The 24,050-nt window shown below is 33.7% G+C and overlaps 3 protein-coding genes across 4 annotated transcripts; all 3 read left to right on the top strand.

Moving 5' to 3' along the window:
* The first annotated feature begins 6,818 nt into the window (after nucleotides 1–6,818).
* LOC140825280 (transcription factor MYBS3-like) lies at nucleotides 6,819–10,056 on the top strand. Of its 2 annotated transcripts, XR_012116623.1 has the most exons (4): nucleotides 6,819–7,242; nucleotides 8,006–8,214; nucleotides 9,286–9,894; nucleotides 9,936–10,056. XR_012116623.1 is itself a non-coding variant. In XM_073186954.1 (3 exons), exons 1-3 carry the CDS (start codon nucleotides 6,981–6,983, stop codon nucleotides 9,787–9,789), a joined length of 975 nt encoding a protein of 324 aa, XP_073043055.1. In that variant the 5' UTR covers nucleotides 6,819–6,980; the 3' UTR covers nucleotides 9,790–10,056. The 2 variants fall into 2 exon arrangements, 1 of the variants encoding a protein (XP_073043055.1); XM_073186954.1 differs by having other exon boundaries at nucleotides 9,286–10,056.
* A 1,657-nt stretch (nucleotides 10,057–11,713) lies between these two features.
* LOC140827992 (ethylene-responsive transcription factor ERF039-like) lies at nucleotides 11,714–12,623 on the top strand. Its single transcript, XM_073190960.1, has one exon. It carries the CDS (start codon nucleotides 11,867–11,869, stop codon nucleotides 12,566–12,568), a length of 702 nt encoding a protein of 233 aa, XP_073047061.1. The 5' UTR covers nucleotides 11,714–11,866; the 3' UTR covers nucleotides 12,569–12,623.
* Nucleotides 12,624–16,814: 4,191 nt separating this feature from the next.
* LOC140825281 (uncharacterized) lies at nucleotides 16,815–22,180 on the top strand. The gene is made up of 10 exons (XM_073186955.1): nucleotides 16,815–16,972; nucleotides 17,259–17,318; nucleotides 17,402–17,441; nucleotides 17,980–18,158; nucleotides 18,264–18,302; nucleotides 18,430–18,516; nucleotides 18,601–18,661; nucleotides 19,672–19,796; nucleotides 21,744–21,835; nucleotides 21,924–22,180. Exons 1-10 carry the CDS (start codon nucleotides 16,925–16,927, stop codon nucleotides 22,036–22,038), a joined length of 846 nt encoding a protein of 281 aa, XP_073043056.1. The 5' UTR covers nucleotides 16,815–16,924; the 3' UTR covers nucleotides 22,039–22,180.
* Nucleotides 22,181–24,050: the final 1,870 nt, after the last annotated feature.

A 24,050-nucleotide genomic window follows, 5' to 3' on the forward strand; every position in this document is an offset into this window, starting at 1 on the left:
GCATAAAAGAAAGGAAAAACAATTGTTGTTTTAATTGTTTTGGAGAAAAATTTCTAGCCAATTTTTAATCGAAGAACACAATGTTTTAGACTGTTACACGATCTTCTGTTTTTGGGACGCCTTTCCATTTTGAGCCATAATGTGTGTAATACAAAGTATGAGACGAAATCTTTTGTTAAACTTAGCGTTTCAAAGAGTACTACTACACTTGGCTTAAAACAAGTCTTGTTTGAAACATCTTTAAAAAATAAATGTACTAAACACCATATACCAAGAAAATAGAATAAATCACAGACAAAATATTTGATTCATCTTTTTTTAAGTGAAAAATCATTAACATATTGTTTTAATCATTTATCGTGTTTCATAAACAATTTATTGTCGATTTCTAAAAAAAAATAGATAAATATAATGTTTTATCAATTATTAATTGTATTTTGTTGATACATGATATTTAGTGTGTTTAATTTAAGATAATTTGTGCAAACGAAACTTATTTGAGTATAGTGTCACATCAGATGTAGCAAAGGATTTCGTCCAAAATGTGCACACTCTTCATTGAACAATTGTTGTTGTCGATCCTTCGTTGTTTGTGATGGAAGATTGAAGATGATTGTGGTACTTTCCGATGAAAATTTTAACATGTTTTGATTTGAAAACTAAAGAAAATAAATATATGGATCTTTCGTTCATTATTATCGCGTAGATATCCTAAATATTTTCCGTTTTTTGTTAAATACACAGGAAAATCAATATCAAATTGAAAATTTTCAAAAAATAGTGGATTAGATCGAGAAGACAATAAGCATTTAATGGCTTTATTTAAACAAAATTATTTCTGCTATTTAATAGGACGAGTTTGGAGAAGATGAAAATCGGAGGACATTGGTTATGGTAGATAATTGCAGACAAGTTCGGAGTCATCGTCTCGACGGTTTAAAAATATATAAAAATTAAAAATTTTGGAAAATATCTAGAAATATAAAAATTAAAACTGATTTGAATTTGCGACGGTTTTATGAAAAAAAACGTCGCTAAATTTAGCAACGATTTTTACTCAACCGTGGCCGTTCTTAATTTGGCGACGGTTTTATTAAACCTCGGTTGCTGATGTTCCGGTTCCGGAACCGAAACGCCCGTTTCGGCGAATCATGGACTGACATGTGAATGTTGTGTGCTTTAATTAACTGTGTTTGGGATTGGAGGTGACCACTGCAGAACAGATGTCTGTCTAACTGAGCCCTTTGCAATTTTACGGATTCAACAGCATTTGGATTCAATTTTTGGAGAATGTGAGATGTCGATATTCTGATTTTGCATCATGGCGTTCATCTGTTTGTGAAAGGAAGTCAGCAGCAGTTAAGCGAGCTTGACATGATCGGTTGAATCGTGAATTGGAATTTGGTGAACAGAATGTCTCTAGCCTCTTTATCCTAGATGCGCTTTCAAACCTTGACACAGAGCAAGTATACAAAGGCAGAGATGAGTGGTAATTACCAGGATTGATGAATAATTATCGTTATTCGTGTCAAGGGGTGGTTGTTCCATTTTATTTTATTGCGATTATTTTATATGTTTATATAAAATAATAAAAAAAAGTTATAAAAATAATAGAAAGATGGATAATAGGGGCTGTGATTGTGAATCTGGATAAGATGTGAACAAGTGTTGATAAGATTTCGGTGATATACTTGAGAATATACTTTCGTCTCACCGACCACATTAATACTTTGTTTACTTGCTTATTATTAGAATTAAAAATATCGAAATCTTGCTTAAGCAAACATTTAACCAAGATCCGGAAGGATGTGTACATTCCATTTAGTCAAAAAGAGGGAAGGAATCAAATAAATTAATATGCTTTTATATTTTGAGTAAGTCTCTTATGAGACGGTCTCACGAATCTTTATATGTGAGACGAGTCAATCCTACCGATATTTACAATAAAAAATAATACTCTTAGCATAAAAAGTAATATTTTTTCATGGATGATCCAAAAAAAATATCCGTCTCACAAAATACAACCCGTAAAACTGTCTTACACAAGTTTTTGTCTTGTATTATATATATGATACTATTTTATTAAATTTGATATATTTGTATATAATAGTAACTTTGATGTCATGGTATTTCTTTAGGTAAAAATTTGTGTGAGACGGTCTTACAGGTGGTATTTGTGAGACGGATGTAGTAGCCCGAATTCTAAATTGGGTAATTAACGGATTAATGGTGATTAAGAAGGTTTAATGTGTAATTTTGACCGAGTCATGATCGGACGGACCGAAGATGGTTCGGAAGCACCGAAGAGTTCGTAAGGTCCGAAGTGGGTTCGGTGGATCCGACCATTAGGTGTCAAGAGTTGATCGACACGTGGGAGTTCGGACGTTCCGAAGTGTAGGTTCGGTGGATCCGATCATGAGGTGTCAAGAGCAGCTGGACACGTGCATGTTCGGACGGTCCGAAGTGTATGATCGGAGGTTCCGATCATGAGCTGTCAAGAGCCAATGGACACGTAGCGTTCGGACGTTCCGAAGTGGTGTTCGGAGGATCCGAACATGGCCTATAAATAGTGGTCGGATTTCCTCATTTTGACTCGCCAATTCAGAGAATTCCATAGCATTTCAGTCGTTTCTGACAGGTTCTAGTCTTGTTCCGAGATTTGGGCACTAGCGGGGAGCTGCTGGTCTTGTAGCAGAGCTGTGCTCTAGTTGGGAGCTAGCGGCATCAGCGGGCTAGCGACGGACGAAGGTTTGGAATTTTATCAGTATTTATCTCAGGATTATCTAGTTAAGTCTGGTAGATAAGTTTAGTGATGGTTTTCACTTGATGAATAGGCTTGGATTAGACCTGTTGTCTGGTGGTTCCAGTGGATTAGGATTGCTGTGATAGAGGTACGAAAGTACTATCCGAGATATCCTAGTTGAGTATACATTCTTATATGTGTTGCATGATTATGTGGTGCATTGATATATGTCATATGATGCATGCTATTATGTCACGTTTATTACTGCACGTTGCATTTCATGTTGAGCCGTATTCTCCTTCGAGATAGCCTTTACTGTTGAGCTGTATCTCTTTCGAGATAAGCTATATCTTGGGGCCGCTCAGCCCTGTCTTGTGGACGCATGGACACCGAGAGTACACAGTGGCCGACGGGTCGGGAGGGCTTCGGTGGTCCGGGACATTTTAGGTCCACGTCTGTCTTGTAGTGGATGCAGTGACCCAGAGGTGTACCGCGCGGCACTATCCACTTGGCGCCTCTAGACTGAGCATTTTGAGATCCTTTGTGATTCCTGTTTCTTGACTACCCCGGTATCATGATCATAGCATGTGCATTTCATATAGGTCTGTATACTCATACTTTTGTACTGGGCGTTCTTATCGCTCACGTCCTCGGTTTTGTTTATTCTTGGACACCCTATTCCCACGGGGCAGGCCTCAGGTTGGACAGCTCAGGAGGAGCAGGAGGAGGACGTTGAGTAGCTGGTTGGTTTAGTTTATCGGTATTGTTTTGATTCGATATGGTTGTATTGGATATTTTATTTTTGAGTTAGTCTAGACTTCGATTTTCGATTGGGTTGTATAACCATTATTTTGTTGACTATTTCCGCTGTTATCTCTGATTATTGTTAATTAGGTTAATTGCATGCTTAGTTCTTGACTAGTAGGTGATTCTGGAACGGGTCACTACACGGATCTCTTATTTGAGTCGCCCATAAAAAAATTATTTTTTATGCTAAGAGTATTACTTTTTATTGTAAATATGAGTAGGGTTGACCCGTTTCACAGATTATGATCCGTAAGACGGTCTCCCATGAGACTCACTCATTTCTTTAAAGAGCGTAAGACGGTCTCCCATGAGACTCACTCATTTCTTTAAAGAGTGAATCTCATGTGAGACCGTCTCACAGATCTTAATCTGTGAGACGGATAAACCCTACCTATATTCACAATAAAAAGTAGAGTTGGTCTCATGTGAGACCGTCTCACGGATACTAATCTGTGAGACGGGTCAACCCTAACCATATTCACAATAAAAAGTAATACTCTTAGCATACAAAATTATACTTTTTCATGGATAACCCAAATAAGAGATCCGTCTCACAAATACCCGTGAGACCGTCTCACACAAGTTTTTGTCTAAAAAGTAATACTCTTAGCATGAAAAGTAATATTTTTTCTTGGATAACCCAAATAAGAGATCCGTCTCACAAATACGACCCGTGAGACCGTCTCACACAAGTTTTTACCTTCTTTAAAATTATAAAAAAGATATTATGCTTTGATTTAATAATAACAATATATTATTAATATCTATTTAGTAAATTTGTGTATTCATTTATCAATATTAGAGTGAGTCTCATGTGAGACCGTCTCACGGATCATAATCTGTGAGACGGGTCAACCTTACTCATATTCCAAATAAAAAGTAATACTCTAAGCATAAAAAGTAATACTTTTTCATGGGTGACCCAAATAAGAGATCCGTCTCACAAATACGACCCGTGAGACCGTCTCACACAAGTTTTTGCCTTAATATTATACCAACTTTCCAAAGTTTTCGTTCCTAGTATAAAAATTTATTAAATTAAAAAAACAACAAAATTATCACAAAAAACATCACATATATGCATATCACTAGTGCCTAATCGTATTTGTGTGTCAAATTTATGAGCATGTGGAAAATACATGTTCGTTTTAGGAAAATGAAATAAATACATGTAATGGACTAAATTAAGTACATAAACTAGGCATGGATTTGCATATTTTACAAACACAAAATATTAATAGTAATTTCAATTCAATTTACGTCTTATTGGTCATAATCATCACTTCATGGCTCCATATTTGGCTTTCTAGATTAAAAGATTTAGTTTCGAAATAAAATTAAAAGAGAGAAACATACATGAAAAACAACTATCACTTCTTGAATTACAAACCTCTCACATATTTTGGATAAATGGGATCAGTCAATATAGGATAAAGGCAAGATTTTAAATCTCCATAAAAAAATTGTGACAATTGTTTATTTTATGCATCGTATCAAATTGTTTTGAGTCATTACATAGTTTTGTTGTGTAAAAGTCCACATTTAGTTCATAATTCATGCATACGGGTCACTCCTCAGTGACTCGAAATAAATAATTGGATTGTAGGAAGAAATGTTGGGAAATCAAGCTTAAGGAGTCAACTAAAAATTTGAAACTTTGAGTCGTTACATAGTTTTGTTGTGTAAAAGTCCACATTTAGTTCATAATTCATGCATACGGGTCACTATTCAATGACTCGAAATAAATAATTGGATTGTAGGAAGAAATGTTGGGAAATCAAGCTTAAGGAGTCAACTAAAAATTATGTTTCAAATAAATTTGTCATATATCGATATTTTGATTTAAACTATCTTAAAATTTAACAATAAACTTAAAAATATTCAGTTATTCAGTTGTTATAGTCTTAGAGATTATTACGCTACGAAAGCTATTTTGCGAACAAGTAGGCCTAATAGGACAAAATTTACATAATAATTATACATACACCATCAATTTTCATGTAATCTTCCCAACTCGTGGCAACATTATGCAGCCACCCATTTCATGTGTTCACGTCACAAACTTTTCGCCAAACTATAGTGATTATTATATTAAATTAAATTAAATATCAGAAAACGCCAAAAATAAATATAATAAATGAGGGAAAGATCGAGAGATAAGAATAGTTTAGCATTTAAATATTACATTACACTAAATGATTGGTGAACTTATTATGACTACATGTGAATTTTGACTTGTATGTGGGCAAAATCACAGCCTCTCTCAATTGGAAGGCTGGTTTACAATATTTATCTAACGTTGCACAAAAATATACTGATACAAAAATAAAATGAAGACCAAGAGGAAAAAAAAGATTGACAGATCTGAAGTCTGAGGATTGGTGTGTGATTAGATATCTTAATTTAAACATAATATATTATGAGATGTACTATAGATTGTTAAATGGAAACTATATTGTAAGTTGTGATTATATATATAAACCAAATGGAAATTAAGTTTTCACACTCGTAATTACAATAGAAAGTCAACAACTTATAAACCTATTCTCATAAGGCAAATGCGTGAGACTGTCTCATATATCGTATTTTGTGAGATAGATATCTTTTTTGGGTCATTTATGAAAACTTATTATTTTTTATTTTACTTTTTATTGTGAATTTTGGTAGGGTTGACCCATCTTACAGAAAAAGATTCACGAGACCGTCTTATAAGAGACATAATATTCTCATAAAAAACACATCGAATTTATCATTTTTTTATATCGATTTTTTTAGTTTTTAAATGCAGTGATTGGATGAAAGTATTTAAAATCACGATTAATAAATTATTAGTTTTTTTTGAATAAATTATCTTAGATAATACATTTATATTTACAACATGTTTCAAATAAAACTACATAAAATAAATACAATTTGAACTCAAGTTTGAAATCCATTTTTTACTCATATAAATCACACCCATCCATTGGTAATCATACTGAGTGCAAGAAAAAGAAATCTAGCGGCCCTTGTTAATCCATAATCATCTGCATCAAAATAATAAATGATTTTGGCCGAAATTTTAGCATTTTTAAAATATATTTTGCCATCTAATCCCTTTAGGAAGTTAAAAATTAATAAACTGATCAGAAAAGAATTCGAATCTCGAAAACAGAATAAATCCATATTATCCAAATAGGCCAACAAAGCGCTTGTTTCTTAATTTAGTAGTTAATCATCTTATCCCCATCATTAATATGATTATCTCCTCCTTATATATATATATATTAACATTTTATTTTCATCCGATTCACTCTGCGGCGGAGGCTTAAGCAGAACGAAGAGAAACAACAATTTACGGACAATTGGTTCAGTAAGCGGCGGATCATGTGATAAAGATCCGATCTTTTTCAAGAAAATCGGGCCAATTCTTTTCATTACTCCGGATACAATGACCAGGAAGTGTTCTCATTGCAGCCACAACGGGCACAACTCGCGGACTTGCCCGAATCGAGGGGTGAAGCTTTTCGGGGTCCGATTGACTGATGGGGTGATCCGGAAGAGCGCTAGTATGGGTAATTTGAGTGGGACCCCTCAAAACGGTGTCGCGAATGATTCACCAGCCGATACCCCTGACCGCCAGTCCACCGCCGATGGATACGCGTCTGAAGATTTCGTGGCCGGTTCTTCTTCCAGCCGGGAGAGGAAGAGAGGTTTTATATTTTTATGTGTTTTTGGAATTTATTTTCCCTCTTTTTTGTTGTTTTGGATGTATTATGTTTATTTTCTTGCATGGTCTGTGGATTCTCATGTGATGATTTTGCTGCTGCATGGTTTGTGAATCATATGGTTTTTTGTTGTCTTGAATTGAAGTTTGGATGTGAGAGAATTCCGAGTTTGTTTTTAATCTTGAAGAAATTGATTAGTACCCGAACAGAAAAGGAAATGGGATTTGGATCATTGCATCTCTCATTTTTATTATTGAATTTGTGAAACTAATTGGATTTTTTTGCATGCGTGAATTTGATTTTTTTTATGGCAATTAAGTGAAGAATCAGTTCTAGAATCTGATCTCATTGATTTTTTTTCCTTGATTTCCTTGTTCTTTGACATGGATTTTTGCTTAGCTTTGATCTGCAGAGCTATGTAGAAATTGGAAATATTGTCGAAAGATTTTTAAGTATTGTTTTTTACGGGATTGTGTTTCAGTGGATGTTGAGGCCATGTTGATGTAAAGCATCTAGGATTTTTTGTGTATAAAAATAACCATAGTATTGTAATGGAAGGGTTAGAAGTTGTTTCGAGGGTGTTGAGGATTGAGAAGCGTGGGAGTGATCTTGATACTTCAAATCACAATTTGTGGGGGAACAATAAGAATGGTCTAACCCGAGGGAAGTCCAGATTCCTTCCTGATCATAAGTTTCCTTGCTTACTCGACATGAAACAGAGCATTCTTTCTTTTTGTCATTTATGCAGGTGTTCCATGGACAGAGGAGGAACATAGGATGTTTCTGCTTGGGTTGCAAAAACTTGGTAAAGGCGATTGGCGTGGAATTGCACGTAACTACGTAGTTTCAAGAACACCTACTCAGGTTGCCAGTCATGCCCAGAAGTACTTCGTAAGGCAGTGCAATGTATCTCGGAGGAAAAGGCGCTCTAGCCTTTTTGATATCATCGCCGATGAAGTATGTATTCCTTTTTATTTTTGTACATGTAAAATATGCATTCGTATTTGCTTGCTAAACAAGAAACAAATTGTGATTCTGGACCACCTTTGCCATTTGAATGTGGTGGATTTTTTTACTAAATATTCCTGGTCATGTTGCTTATTTATATATTAATTGATATTCTCAATGAATGTTTTGACAAACATACTAAGAAAGTTTTTTTACAAAATATCTACCTGCAATACACGGGAAGTGGTTCAAAACCGAGCTGTAGTTCTTGGGGGGACCAGGGACTCCATCACTTTGGCTTATTGGTTGGCTACACAAAAGCTCTCTATGATGCGATGAACGACTCATAGATGGAGTGGCACCAATACACTGAACGGACCAATGACGGCTTCAAAAATCATGTTTATTCCTAGCATTTACCATCACTGTACCTTGCTTTATTTTCTTTTTTTTATTCATTTTGTGTTTGTTTTGGTTGGATGAATATGTATTTAAAGCGCCATTTGAATTCTATCTGAGCAATTGTTGGTTGTCCCACATCGGTTAGATAAAATCCTTGATAGTTGCATATATGGACTTGGACAATCCTCCCCTCTTGAGCTAGCTTTTGGGGTTGAGTTAGGTTCAAGTTCCAATCTTAACATGATATCAGAGCTCAGGTTCTACCGTTGTGTGTTGGATTGCCCATAGTTGGGACACCCGTTATGCCCATAATTGGGTCATTTGCAAATTTCATGCTCTAAATGTTCATTCCTGGATGTGAGAGGTTAGATAAAATCCCTGAGAGGTCCATATATGGACTTGGACAATCCTCCTCTCTTGAGCCAGTTTTTGGGTTGAGTTAGGTCTAAGTTCCAATCTTTAACAGTAAGCTATTTACATTCTAACACCATCCCACTTATAACACGATAAAATCCCGAAAAATGGTTGTGACGTTGTGCGTGTTATTTTCTTTCAGTTTATTTCACCAAATCAGTTTGTTCCTCCCCCCTTGTATTGATGTAATTTTGTGGTGTTTTCCTTTTTAAAAAGATTGACTAATATATATTTGCCCTTGATTTTTCATGTATTTTTCTTCAGTCAGTCGATACTCCAATGGTGCCACGAGATTTTATCTCAGTGAATCTTCCGCAAGCCGAGACCCAAAGCAGCAGCCTCACCCTACGACCTGTGGTGGATGAAGAATGTGAATCAATGGAATCTGCAAACTCCAATGACGTAGAAGCCGTACTTCCCATACCCCAGGGTTCACAATACGCCTACCCTCTTTTATATCCGGCTTATGTGGCCCCATTCTTCCCTATGCACTTCCCATTTTGGCCAGGATACAATGCTGAACCAGTAAAAGAAGAGGCCCATGAAGTAGTAAAGCCAACACCAGTCCATTCGAAAAGCCCAATTAATGTGGACGAACTCGTTGGAATGTCGAAACTAACCTTGGGGGAATCCCTCGGTGAAGCAAGATCATCAAACGTCTCACTTAAACTCGTCGAAGGCTCGGCTAGGCCATCAGCGTTTCATGCTAGTCCGAGTTCAGGGAATTCCGATGTTAATCCCAGTGAAAACCCGATTCACGCTGTCTAGAAGAACGCATTCTTCCAGCATCGGCGGCTGTTGAGATTGGGAAATCTCTTGTTAATTCTCTTAAACTGTTATCGTGGTTTCGGTAAGTCTATAATTTTATTATTTGTTAGACTGTCGTAGTAAGTCTGCATTTAGGGAAGGAATAGGTTCAGGAAGTGTGTTGTGAATTTACTTGGATCTTTCAATCCCTTGTATTTCAGTTAAATTGTAACCTACCGGGATTGATTTCTTTCGAGACCTCTAAAATGGAAACTTGTTTCATGTGCACTTTCTTTACAAAAATACCCATTTTTTAAACATAAAATTCTATTTTATAAATTTGTAACTTATTTATTTATCTTTGTCTCAAAAATAACTTAAATCATCATGTTTAAATATTTATTTTAACTGTGAACAACATGTGCGAATGAGCATTAATTTACATTAGTTAATGAAGGAGTGGATTTGAAATCCATCCGAGATGAATTTATCCAATTAATCAAATGTATTCGAAATCACCCAACCCAAACAGTTAAATTTTGTACCGCTCTAGACCCCCATATTGTTTATTCTTGTTCAATTGTACGTACAAACACATTATTCTTGTTCAAGCAGAACACATTCGAATTCTTGGATACTACCTCCAGCCTCGAGGTCTTACAATTCGGATTATTGGATGCTCCGATCCTTCAGGGTCTTGGATGCATTTCAAATTCTTACGTTTTCTAATTAACATTTGTATTCGCAAGGAAAACAAAGAAGCCATTAATCTATGTGCATTGCATTGAATGATGCTCTTAAAACCTAGCTAGTACTTTCAACCTATAATTTTAGAAATGAATCTGCTTGAAAGTAATGATACTTTTGGCTTTTGAAATGCATTTTGGTTTATTTTGGTCAATATATATATATATATCAACTATATATTCCACCAATAATATTTACACCAAAAAAGAAGAAAAATGCAAAAAACAAAGAAATTCCCTGTGGAAGAATAACAGGTACTGTCATCTAACATTGTTCTCTTTAGGGATGAAAAAGATGTCAATCCCTTCCTTCATAAGCATCGTTTTGATTCTCCTTGTGAAAGCCAAAGAATAGTCAGGAAAAAACACGTGATCATTGTCAGTCTCTCTCTTCATATAATCCTTGATAGCATTTTTTTTAAGGCAAGTCCGTATAACTTTTACAAAATGGAAATATCAAATTTTTTTCTTTATATGTAGATAAAAATATAATTTCTTTATACTTTAATGCACTTTAATTGAGTTATTGTTTTTTTTTACATGTGCACACACTCCTTTACCTTTGCTTCTACGCGTATGGATATATAATAATTTAGTGCCAACATTCCAAGTTAAACAAAATATTCTCAATACAACATTAATGATAGATATTGGCAGGAAGAACTTGGTCGGTACGTACCAATGTATAAGCTAGTTAGCCTATAAGGAAGTTTCGGACGTTACCTACAAAAATTTGATTTATGGATAAGTCTTGGTGATTAAATTGAATAAAATATTAACAATATGACATCTAGATTCACAAATAATTCGTTAAATAAATGACGACAACATTTTAAAACAAAGTATTTTTTTTATTAGTACTTGTGTGACATGCAGTGAGTGACCGAGACCCAGATCGTCTACGTCGTCAGTTTCCTAATACTTTGAACATTTATATATATATATATATATATATATATATATATATATATATATAACATAGAATGAAAATTTCGAAATCAAAACATATGAAAATATAAGAAAATTTCAACTGACCTGGGTGTCGTTCACTCACTGCATGCGAATATGCGATACAATATTAGGGTTTTAGGTTTTCGTTAACATTAGTGGATTTTTATTATATAGTACGAAGTGACAATATGTAGTGTGGTACGTACATTGTGTAAATTGCTTCACTCCAAAGAATACTGTCCTATCATGTAGCCAATCACGTGTCGATGAAAAAGAGAGACCTCAAAAATATAATAACAAATAAATAAAGGAAACGATCCTATCAGAGGCATTCCCCAGTTCTGTACGTATAAAAAAACAAACCATCTTAAGTTTCCTGCCCAGATTCATCATCTCCACTAATGGATCATCAAGTTACCACTTTTGATTATATGCAAGAATCCGCCGTCGCCTCTTCCTCCTCCGCCGGTTCCTCCTCTCCATTCTCTCACTCCGTGTCCAAGACTGATTCAGCAACTGACCTTTACTCGACACAGAAAACAAGTAAAAAGTATTTAAAGAAGACAGTTTCCAAGAGAAAAGATCGTTGCGACGAAAGAAACAATCCTCAAACCTATCGAGGAGTTCGCAGACGAAGCTGGGGAAAGTGGGTTTCTGAAATCCGCGAACCAAGAAAGAAATCAAGAATATGGCTGGGAACCTTCGACACAGCAGAAATGGCGGCTCGAGCCCATGATGCCGCCGCCATTGCTATCAAAGGCAACTCTGCTTTCCTCAACTTCCCAGACTTAGTTCACCAACTCCCACGCGCTGTCTCCAAGGCTCCCAAAGACGTCCAGGCCGCTGCGGCCGAAGCCGCGCAGCTGGTGGCTGTTCCCATGGCTGATTTCGGCCGCACAAATGATCGCTCGCCTACATCTAACTCCGATTCCAATTTTTTGGCTGAGCACGACGACATTTCTAGTGTTGATGATGCTTATCTTGGTTTGCCGGATCTTATCTTAGGCATGTCATTCCCTGCGATGCTGGCCGGAGGTGACGCCAATATTCACGACGAATTTTCGCCGGAAAATCTTCTATACGGAGACTTCTTCTATATATAATAATTAAATTAATTACTTCCCATTTTATTTGCATAGATTCACAAATAAGTTTATGCATGCAGTCGATCGTGTTAATTTTATCTCTATTATATATGTACAAAAATCTCTATGTAGCAGCAGAAGGACTACTGATCAATCTGGAAATTTATTTATAATTTTTATATTAGTAGAGAAATGCCTTGCAAAATTTAATATTGGACCGTCCAAATAGATTTCCAAAATCGACCCCAGTCACAAAATTATACGATATAAAGGGAAGTTTAAAAATATTATTACACAAAATTTATCATGAATTTGAAATTTGGTAAGAAGTAGTTTTCTTAATCTATTGATAATTTCGTCTTTCTAAAAATAATCTAATATTCATTATATACACGCATATAAAATATGTGCACAATTCCTTCTCTGTATAGAGATGAAAATGACAAGTAAAACCGACACAGATAGGTGGCCAAAACAAATATTTCAAGAATTAGACAAATAAAATCATATTTCGTGCATATCTATATCATATAAAATCATATAAGATCTAAAAATTTACAAAGAGAAAGGAAATCAAACCACTCCCACATATGAGCTAGATTGGATTGTTTTGTTTTGCAAGTTTAATTATTATAAAACTCGAGTTAAATTTGTGATCATACAAAGATATTGTGAATCTCATCATTCAAATCAAACAGTATTTCACAATAGTCTTCTGATTCAACAAGCGGACGATTTATTTCAGGAAGTAAATGAATTTTTTTTAAGAAAACATTTTCCGTCTTAATCGCTATATCAATCCTTTTCGTTAGACAAATATTGAAGAAATCGAGCCGAGACAAATACATATTGAAAGAGCTGATATTAATGATCCCGTGAGAGATATCTTTCCATTGTAATTGAAACATTAACATTATGATGTTTGTAGGAGGCATCTACAAACAGTATCCCCAATAAAGAAAATGAAAAAGAAAAAAAAAATCCCAAATCAAAGAAAAAGGCATGAATTTATCTAAAGTAGGGTGTACCGATTGTGCTGATGGCTATTTATTTATAAAATAAAAAGCTTTTGATTTTAAACACATTTCTTTGGAAAAATAACTATTCGCCAATTTGTAACTGTGACTTGTCATATCTTTCATTTTCATTCTTTTGAGCTGGCATTCAATGATTGAAGTTATATGTAATTTTTTTTATGCCTTATTATAACCTTTATCTTAGCTTGAGCGAGAGTACGAGAAAAGACGAGTGCATGTGATGATAAACGATAACAATCACACAAAAAATTTATCATTTCCATCGTCAATTATTACATAATAGTGACGGAATATATTGCTAGTAAAAGTTCTCATTATTGGCTTTTACAAATACTATTTTAGTACTGTCCGAGTAAAATTATAAGATTGATATTTGATAAGATTTCATGTAATTTTATTTAAGTAAACGAAATATCTACAAAATTGCTATGATTTCGACAATATAAAAACTAGAAGTGTAAAAAGATAATGAGGGTATATATAGCCAATTGGGACATTATTTCACGATATGAATGAAAGAACATTTAAAGATATTTGATCTTTACACTTTGTTTTGAAAAGCTAAAAAAATAGCTGAAAAAGAAAAGGTGGAAAAAAGAGGGAGAATAAAGAAATATCGTCCTCTTGGTTGGGAAACTTGGAACACAAGCTGAACAAAATATATACGAAAGCAATTCCAATATTCATATTTCATATGTGGGTAACAAAAATAAAAACACTAGTACTCGTTACGCGTTAGTTAATTTTTTTTAAAAATAAATAAATTGGAGTTTTTTTTAAAAAAATAAAATAAATTATTATTTACTTATATATATAAATATAGTAATATTTATTTTCCTTTAATTCTATTTTAAAACAATACATTTAAATAAATATATCAGAAATAATTAAGAATATTATTATTTTTTAAAATAAATAATTATATTGAAAATTATAATATTAATTCCAATTTATTTCTTTTTTAGCAGGAAATTTTTGACGAAAACCTAATATATATATATATTTATATATATATATTATATTCGTTTAACATTTTTTTAAACTGTATATTTGTCGTATAGAAATTGAAGTGCAAATATAAATAAATGATTTTCATTTAGCATTTATTTGTAGTTTTTATTTACATTATTTAATTTAAAACTACAAACATTTAATATTTGTAAAACTAGGTTTACCACATTGCATGGGACCATCATCCAGGGGTTTTTTTAAAAAATATTATAATTTTAAAACTTATTTATTAAAATATAGTAGTTTTCAAAACTTTACGAAAATATTGTAATCTGGAGAATGAACCCGCGGATTCAGAATCCGGGACAGAATGACACGGATTCTCAGTCGGCGACGGTTTATCCAAAACCGTCGCTATTAGCGACGGTATTCCAAAACCGTCGCTACTTGCGACGGTTTGAACAAAAACCGTCGCTATGGCAAGGATTCCTTTACACAATCCCATGCCTATAAATCTCACCGAGTATTTGACGAATTCATCTCATCCTTCGGCTCAACTTTTCAGTTTCGACACTCTTTTTGAGCAGTTTTTTTTCTTCGGTCCGTGTCTTTTTTTTTTTAAATAAAAATTCAGTGATTCTCTTTCTGTCGCATATCAATTTATCCAGCTCAAAATATATTATGTGAAATAAATTATAACTTTTTGATTGTGATTGAATAACATTTTTTGATTCATCAATTTTATTTTTATTGAATTAATATTGTTTTATAATTTTTGTTTTTTTAATAAAGCTTAACTTTGACAGGTTATTTCATACAAGTAAATCCTAAGAGGTAACATTATTTTTTTTAAATTTAATATATTATTGTTATGGAATTAAATTTATATGTGAAATAACGTTATTTTATTTTTTGAGAAATTAAAATATATTTTGAGCTGGATAAATTGATATGCGACAGAAAGAGAATCACTGAATTTTTATTTAAAAAAAAAGACATGGACCGAAGAAAAAAAACTGCTCAAGTATTTGAAATTCTATTTGGTGTTTGGTTTAAAATTTAAAAATGGTATTTACAAATCCATTTCTTATTTCGAGAAAAAAGGATTCGAATATGGAATTTTAAAATTTTACTAAACTACCCTTAGAAATTATATAAACATAAATAACTAAAAAAAATTTAGAAATTAATAATTCTTCTCTATTATTTGTATTTGTAAATTCAAAAATTAATTATTATTTATTAATCATAGTGCACATAAAATAATAATTAAAAATCATAAAACAACTTCAAACTTTAACATGAAATTAATTATTAAACGTAAAAGAGGTTTTTGGTAATTACTATAATTTTTATTATATTAATCAGTAAATAACACAAGAAACTTATAAAATTAAAGAAATCTTTCAACTTCTAAAAAAAAGTTAAAAAGGAAAAAAAAGTCTAACCATTTAGAAACTTTTGCTGGAAAATGATGTGTTGGATAAAAAAGTAATTTTATGTTTTTAAAATCCAAATCCCACCAAATCTTATCAAATTTGATGGGATTTGGATATACTTGTGGAAATCCCATGAAATCCTAAGCAAGTCCGAATCCTTTTTTTTTTTAACATCTTGCCAAACAGTAAAAATAGGATTTTGAAATCCAAATCTCATGAAATCCTCCCAAATCCCGGTCGCCAAACACACCGTTTATAGGCATGGGGAATCCTTGCATAGCGACGGTTGTTGTTCAAACCGTCGCAATTAGCAACGGTTTTTGGAATACCGTCGCTATTTGGAATTGTGTAAAGGAAGGGACTCCTTGCCATAGCGACGGTTGTTGTTTAAATCGTCGCAATTAGCAACGGTTTTTGGAATACCGTCGCTAATAGCGACGGTTTTGGATAAACCGTCGCCGACTGATAAACCGTGTCAGTCTATCCCGGATTCTGAATCCGCGGGTTCATTCTCCAGATTACCATATTTTCGTAAAGTTTTGAAAACTGCTATATTTTAATAAATAAGTTTTAAAATTATAATATTTTTAAAAAAAACCCATCATCCAGACCCTCCACGTCTAATTTGGATTCTGTAACCAATAAAATACCGCCACGTCACGAAGATGACCGGGTATGAAGCCCATAAATTATTGCGAAATTATCAAATTGCCACCGTCTTATTTTCATTGAGAACAGAAAATTCAACATTTCAACACCAGTAGCGTGCCGAAGGACACATATGGTGACTAAAAATTTAATTGGTTAATTTCATTTTATATAATAATTAATATTATTATAAGCATAAAACGCTTCCAAAAGAAAACGAAAATTTCGAGGAACAAGGTATTTATTTCCATTCCGTGATCTGCATATTGTCAGCTCCGATCCCCCGCCTCTCGGCGTCAATGGCAGCGCCATTCTTTTCAACACCTTTTCAACCTTTTGTTTATCAGGTAATATCATTATTTATGCTTAGAAATGTGTGAAAGGTTATTTTGAATACGATTTTAGAGTTATATATGCACCTGTTGGTTTGGATTTTTTTGGCCAATTATCTCAATCCACTTTTGTTTCTCTCAATTGCACCTGTCGATGATACAAGGAAAATACATAAGTTCCTGTAGAACGCGCAAAAACAGCCAAGTTGCCTTACTTCTAGAGTTTTAGTTCTATTATCAACTCAGATTTCCATATTATTTTGCGTGTTTGATTCATTGTTCATGTTAAATATTGTTTCAGAGCCCGCAAGATGCTGTAACACCTTTTCAGATATTGGGCGGCGAAGCTCAGATAGTTCAGGTAATTGTCAAGCTTCTTATATTTGTTACAGAAGAAACTTCACCTTTGATTTAGTTGGCTTTCCCCTTTTCGCTCCTCTCTAGATCATGTTGAAGCCGCAAGAAAAGGTTATTGCAAAGCCTGGTACGCTGTTATTTCTCTTCTGTTGGTAGCACAATCACATGCTAGTTCAAGCTCAATGAGTGTACTTTCTCTTGCTTGAGGTCTTCCATCATCTTGCCTAAAACTATGCATGCCCAATTTTATCCCTGACCTTAATGTTTCACCTTTCTACAAAGTTTTTTTGGTAAGGAAACTGCTTCAAACTTAAGATGTTTTTATATTGGAGTTTGTTTACTCAAAATTTGTGTGTTTTGATGTAGTCTCCTTACCAACAAAACTTTGTAGAAAGGCCTAAACTGTACTTATTTATGCATGTTGTAGCACAGGTTTTATCGTATAGGACACTTGCACAATTGTATTATCAACTTTTTTTTAGCTTCTCATGTAATTATTTGGAAAAATAATTCTGTGAAAGATTTGTTTGCATTTGGTCGTTGTAAAAAAACTTTGGTGTAAATGTAACAGTGCTTGCTGATACTTTTTTAAATCTAATTGTTTAACTTATATTCTGTAATTATTTTGCATCGAGATGCTTATATTAGAATTGACTGTGGTGCAGGTTCCATGTGCTACATGTCTAGTTCTATCCAAATGGAAAATGTCTATATGCCTGAAAATGAAGCATTTGTATGGCAGTGGCTTTTTGGAAAGTCTGTTACAAGCATTGTTCTTCATAATACAGGTTCAACAGATGGATTTGTGGGAATAGCTGCACCAACTCTCTCGAGAATTCTCCCGGTATGTTTTGTCATCGAGAAAATTGTTTACTGGGGAACGGTGTTGTTTGTTATTAACACGATAGTCTGTTCAGTTTTCTTTTTCTGATTTGCATTTGATATGCAGATTGATTTGGCCTTATTTGGTGGAGAAATGTTGTGTCAGGTATGGATTACCGACACACGATTTAAATTGATGTGGATTTAAGTATCTCTTTCCTCTTATCCTTCCTTTTTCTAGGTCAACTTCTGTTCATTGAATGATAGTATGACTTGACTTGCTATATTTTTAGCCAGATGCATTTCTTTGCTCGATTAATGATGTCAAAGTAAATAATACAGTTGATCCGAGGGCACGCAATGTTATCACTAGTCCTGAGGTGAGGTGGCTCTTTTTATGGTTTTCTTGCTTTTTAAGCTCATTGTTTGTCATTCATATGACAAATATGATTCATAAATATCAGGGATTTTTAAGGCAAAAAATATCTGGCCGAGGGCTTGCATTCATAGCTGGTGGTGGTTCTGGTATGCCTCTCTAAAGTGCATTTGTTTCAATGAGAATAAGGTTTTTCAAGGAATTATAGCTTTTCCACTCCATATGATGAAGATGTTTGAATCTAGTCGATGTGAATTTTATATGCTTTGATCTTTTTGGTCCCCTCGAGTCTCCCTTTATGGAATGACTGTTAAGTAATTCACGCATTCTCTTAAGTGGCAGCAACATATAGTTGACACCTGACATCCTGCCCTGAGCTAATTGTGTATGAGAGACAGAGAGGGAGCAAGATGATAATTAAATTCATCGGTGATGTTGTCTTTAAGCTCATCAGTCATCTCTGCTGGATCGCTAGACTCAAGTGGTTGAGAGGAAAATGTTACAAAAGTTTCTTGATCATGGCTAAAAGTTTAGTTGACATACTTGTTTGTTAAGAACAGTGAAGTGTTATGGTTTGTTGTTGTATCCTTACAGTGGTTTTATTCTTTGAGAAAGCCTAATACATTATGCACTTACTCAATGATATGTAAGTTTGCACTAAATTGATAATTTGATTACGTTTCGGAGTTGATCGTTTTGCACGATAGATTAAGAGAGTTATTGATTTTTTTTTGTCAAAAAAAGAAATATTAAAATAAAATCATGAGAAGTCTAGATGATTGCGATATCTCATTTCTTCATCATGTAGCGACATGATTTGCTTGTCAATCTATGTTAAGGTATGGAAACATGTCTTCGTATCTCAGATTTCTGATATAGGATGGTAGTGAAACAAACCAGATATCATGCAATTATGATTTTTACATGAAGTATTTTGTTTCTCGTTAAGAACTTTGATTCATCCATTTCAATGTACAAGAGTGAAGATTGATTTTATTTGAGAGGCTTGATAGTTTTCTGGTCATTGACTCTTATGTTCAACTCAATATTGCAATATGGAAGAGGCAATTATAGTTAGCATTACAATCATAGTTTAATTGCTTAGGTTCTGTTCCTATAGCTTTTGTTTGATATTGGTCCCTTGCCTGCTGGTTTTTAGTCGTGCAGAAGAATCTTGAGGTGGGAGAAGTTCTTGCAGTTGATGTGTCAAGTATTGTTGCAGTTTCAGGATCAGTCAATGTACAGATCAAGTATAATGGTCCCATGAGAAGGGTGATTTTTGGGGTGAGTAGTATTTGCATAATTTTCTTCCAAAACATATATGGACTCGAATTCTTGTGGATGACATTAATTAGTTTATTTCCATTGTTATTTCTGGAGATCTTATTACAATTGCTTCCTGATGCTAATTTATGTTGAATTTGCTGACATCCTGTGTGCAAAAGCTCCTTATCTATTGCTTTCATGTTGGAAATGATACTATACCTACTAGTTGGAGGATTTTTAGTGGAAAATAAAGTCTATGTGGTTTAGTGGAAACCTTTTTTTTTCTTCCAGATCTGCCAGACAGATGTATTTTCTAAGGTTTCTTTCAGGGATTTTACTGGTTAAGGTTCTACTTATTTCAATTGAAGTGTAGAAACGAAAAACTTGGTCATGTTATATTGTCTTCTTCATGAATTCGTCAATAGGATCAATGCTGAGGGAGAGAATTTCTTTGCCTTTTTAAATATGCTTCACTCCAACAATCTTCTTTATTTTTTCTTTTATTGTTGAAATAAATGACATCCCATGGATGAAACAAGAACAAGATTGGGTTGTAAGGAAGTTGTGGTGGATAACAAAGGTAGAGATATGCATTATAATGATTTTTTTTTTAATTTTGAAAACATTGCTAGAAAATATTATCTTTCCACTATCTTTGATTTTGTATGTACAGGTTCAGTCTCTTTGCGTGCTCAATAGTTTATAGTGTTTGACACGATGTTGCAGAAGGATTCATAGAAGTATGTGGATAGATATGAAGTTTATTGTTCTATGAAGTTAAACATGGGAGCTGAAATTTCAAGACAATAGGTCACAAGTGTCTTGCTAATTAATGCACTGTAGCAGTGAAGATACCATGCAGCTTTAATAACTTGAGCTTGATGCTTTGCCTCACTGGAATTCAATATAACTTAGGGTGCTTGGATTGATAGAAGCCATGTCAAATCCATTTAATTGCTTGGATCATGGATGAGTTCATGTTTGGGGAATTTTAAGTCCATCCCTTTGTTAATTTATGTAGATGTAACAATAATTTAGATAGATTTGAAACACACCCAAAATGACATTTCAAATCCATTTTCAAATCTCTCTCTCAATTTAAATCAGTCCATCCAAGTGCAACCTTAATATGTGGTTGTGTATCAATTACAAAGTCTCATGTTTATAACTTCTCTTAATATGTAATTCGGGCATCATTTGGATGTTACATCATCACAAATCCAACTCCAACAGAACCAGGCGGATTAGGTTACATGTAATGTGAATGCCTTTAGATTCTTGGTTGAGTTTGTGATAACTGTATGCACATGCGCCTGCTAAGAGTTGCTCTGGGTGATATGAATTTTCTGAAGTGTGATTCCAAGTAAATGTTTGCTGAGGTTATGCAGAACTTGGTAGTTCGAGAATGATTTTGAAACATTAGTTATATTTCTCCTCATTTTTAAATTTTCCTTATGGCATATTCTGTATTGTTTTGTAGACAAGATTAGGTTCTTTTTTCATGTTTATTTAGTTCTAATTCTACTATTACTTTTTACAAGGCATATGATGTTTCAACTGATGCTTTTGTCAAGTCCCTGACATTAATCGAAAGCAATTTTCTTCAGATGCAATCTGTTTGCCCACCATTTTCTGGATTTCGGTACCAATTGATTTTCCATTTCCTGTTTCATGATCATGATTGAAGCAGAATGATTTTTTGTCCTAAATAAATTAAAAATGATTTGTTTTTATGTATACAAGCATACCTTATGCGACATGATATAAAATACAATTGTGGAATACAACAATAACACACAAGCCCTTATCCCACTAGGTGTGGTCGGCTATATGGATCCTCCTACACCGTTGACGAATAGAAGAAAAAATGTTGTTTGCATATTTTCCATTTTTCTTGAAGATATTGTAATATATGTGCTATTTTTTTCAAAACGCTGTTAACTAGTTGTGCTTTTTTCTATTCAGGGTGACAATCTAGTAACAGCTGTTCTAACGGGTCCCGGTATTGTGTTCATCCAAAGCACGCCCTTCCATCGGCTCGCTCAGCGCATTGCTAGGTAATCTCGATATCTGCTCAATTCCTCGCACCTCCTCTCGCTTTAACCTTCCGTACAGTTATTGAGTTGCTTGGTTTTTGTCTCACAGGGCTGTTACATCCCCAAATATGAGGGACAATCCAAAGTTTCTCTTTCAGATAGCAATCTTTTTCTTTATTGCTTATGTTCTAGTTGTGTCATCGCTAATCTTGACGGACATATGATATGGTTGCCCTCTTATTTCGATTCCTTCACTTAATTTTCCTTTGCTTGAAATCTCACTTGTTTCGTTGAAATTAGATTAACGTTTAAAGATTTTAGAAATAGATAAACATGGTTATAATTCGAAATAGTTTTTGGACGAAATTGTATCATATAATTATGGCAATGTAAAAAAGATTATAAGAATGTGTGGTTACTGTTTAATTGTCTTTGTTTGGAATTCATCGAGTCTAAATGTAAAGAGTCGGTATAAATGACTATTGGCGCAGTATTTATGGTTTTTATGTTTGTGTATAGATTTAAGTAAGCTAACGTATGCTCTCAGGAAATTTTTTTGCTTAATATAAAATATTTTAACTTCAAGTTCGAATTTGGGTTTAATTTGTTTGGCCCGAGCTTAAGCATCAGGTAGGATATAATTGTGATGCAAGTTCATGAAATGATTTAATTTGTTATGAGACTGTATGACATATCCGATTTGATTTATATTTGTAGCGAAAAGAAAATTTTTTGAAATAAAAAATAATATTTTTTATGGATTGGACAAGAGAATCGTCACACAATATCAACTCTTGAAACAACTCTTGAAACGGTTTTATAAAAAATTTGTATTTAATTTTTATCAATCTTATAAAATATTGAGAAATATCACGTCGTTAGCATATTAATGGTTGTACTAGCTATTTGGCAACATGTTCATGTTATTAGCTTGAATTTCGTACAGATAACATGCGAATAAATCTCTTAGTTTGACTTTGATTTTTCCGAGGTAACTCAAATCATATTCGAGTTACTTCAAAAGTTCATGAATAAATTTGATATCAAAGGAGTCCTAGCTCCTAATTCACCTCACAGCTTAAAAAGTTATAATTTTTTTTATTGAGTGCACCTTTTTTAAAAAATAATGAATAAATAAATTGAGTGCACTTTCGAGGGAAAAGTCTCGGTTTAGTATGCAATGTTTCCATGTTCAGGCTCGAATGTTTCGTACTCCGGTAGTGTGGTGGACCAAAAATGTACTATTGTTATTAGAACAAAACAGGGTTACTGATTTTGGGATTAAAAGATTAGCCTTTGGAAAAAAATACAATGATATCTTCAACGTAGCGACGCCGTGGCCATTGCATCTTCTGCCACAAGTCTAGTATAGCGACGCACGATCTTATCTCTCCGGGGATTTTGAGAAAATTTGCAAATTCAACCAGAAAGCAAAAGAACTTTGATTTTCAAAATTTCCCAAATTAAAGATTCAGCAAAATAAAACTTAAAATCGAGAAACCCTAAATAGTCAAAATAGGCAATTTAAAATTCTTAAATGTCCTCGATCCTCAACACTATGTCGCGGGCTTCTCAGTTCTCACTAATTAAAGTTTAGTACATATTTTTTTTTCCCGAAAATGAAATTAGGGCTCGTGATTTGTGGATTTTGAGAATTAGAAATGTTCGAGCATCATCTTTAAGCTTATTTTAATATAAAACGGAATGAATGGTACGAGGAAACTTTTTGCGACATATAGGGCTATTTTGGCCCAGAACAAACGTTGGGGACTGAATTAGAAATTAGGCAAAAACACATGGGACAAACCAAGAATTTTTCCTGGGATTTTGAAATTAAAATGTCATTGACACCCACGTAACCTATTTTCGGACATTTAGTATTAATCTATCCTTATTTAATCCACTCAACCAAACACACCCTATCTATACTATATATATATATATATATATTATTAAGTGTGAGGACATGATAATAACTACCTAGAGATAGGGATGTAAATGAACCAAACCATTTGCGAGCTATTCGAAATCGATTGGATAAAAGCTCGTTTGAGCTCGTTTAATGAGGCTCGTTAATATAAACAAACCAAACTCAAGCTTTACAGTATTCGGCTCATTAGCTCGTGAACATGTTTGCTGATGAGTTCATGATTAATCTTTTAGATGAAAAAATAATAGTTTTGATATTTGATTTATTGAATTGCATATTATTTATGAAATATATAGAAAAATCTAT

Source organism: Primulina eburnea, chromosome 3, assembly GCF_022965805.1.
Source record: "Primulina eburnea isolate SZY01 chromosome 3, ASM2296580v1, whole genome shotgun sequence".
In the NCBI taxonomy this organism is placed as follows: domain Eukaryota; kingdom Viridiplantae; phylum Streptophyta; class Magnoliopsida; order Lamiales; family Gesneriaceae; genus Primulina; species Primulina eburnea.

Excerpts from the sequence above, each read along its gene's own strand:
- LOC140825280 (XM_073186954.1), top strand. The coding sequence starts at position 6,981 with ATGACCAGGAAGTGTTCTCATTGCAGCCACAACGGGCACAACTCGCGG. Across the intron at positions 7,243-8,005 it reads CAGCCGGGAGAGGAAGAGAG|GTGTTCCATGGACAGAGGAG; the intron begins GTTTTATATTTT and ends TCATTTATGCAG. Across the intron at positions 8,215-9,285 it reads TTGATATCATCGCCGATGAA|TCAGTCGATACTCCAATGGT; the intron begins GTATGTATTCCT and ends ATTTTTCTTCAG.
- LOC140827992 (XM_073190960.1), top strand. The coding sequence starts at position 11,867 with ATGGATCATCAAGTTACCACTTTTGATTATATGCAAGAATCCGCCGTC.
- LOC140825281 (XM_073186955.1), top strand. The coding sequence starts at position 16,925 with ATGGCAGCGCCATTCTTTTCAACACCTTTTCAACCTTTTGTTTATCAG. Across the intron at positions 17,319-17,401 it reads GCGAAGCTCAGATAGTTCAG|ATCATGTTGAAGCCGCAAGA; the intron begins GTAATTGTCAAG and ends GCTCCTCTCTAG. Across the intron at positions 18,662-19,671 it reads CATAGCTGGTGGTGGTTCTG|TCGTGCAGAAGAATCTTGAG; the intron begins GTATGCCTCTCT and ends GCTGGTTTTTAG.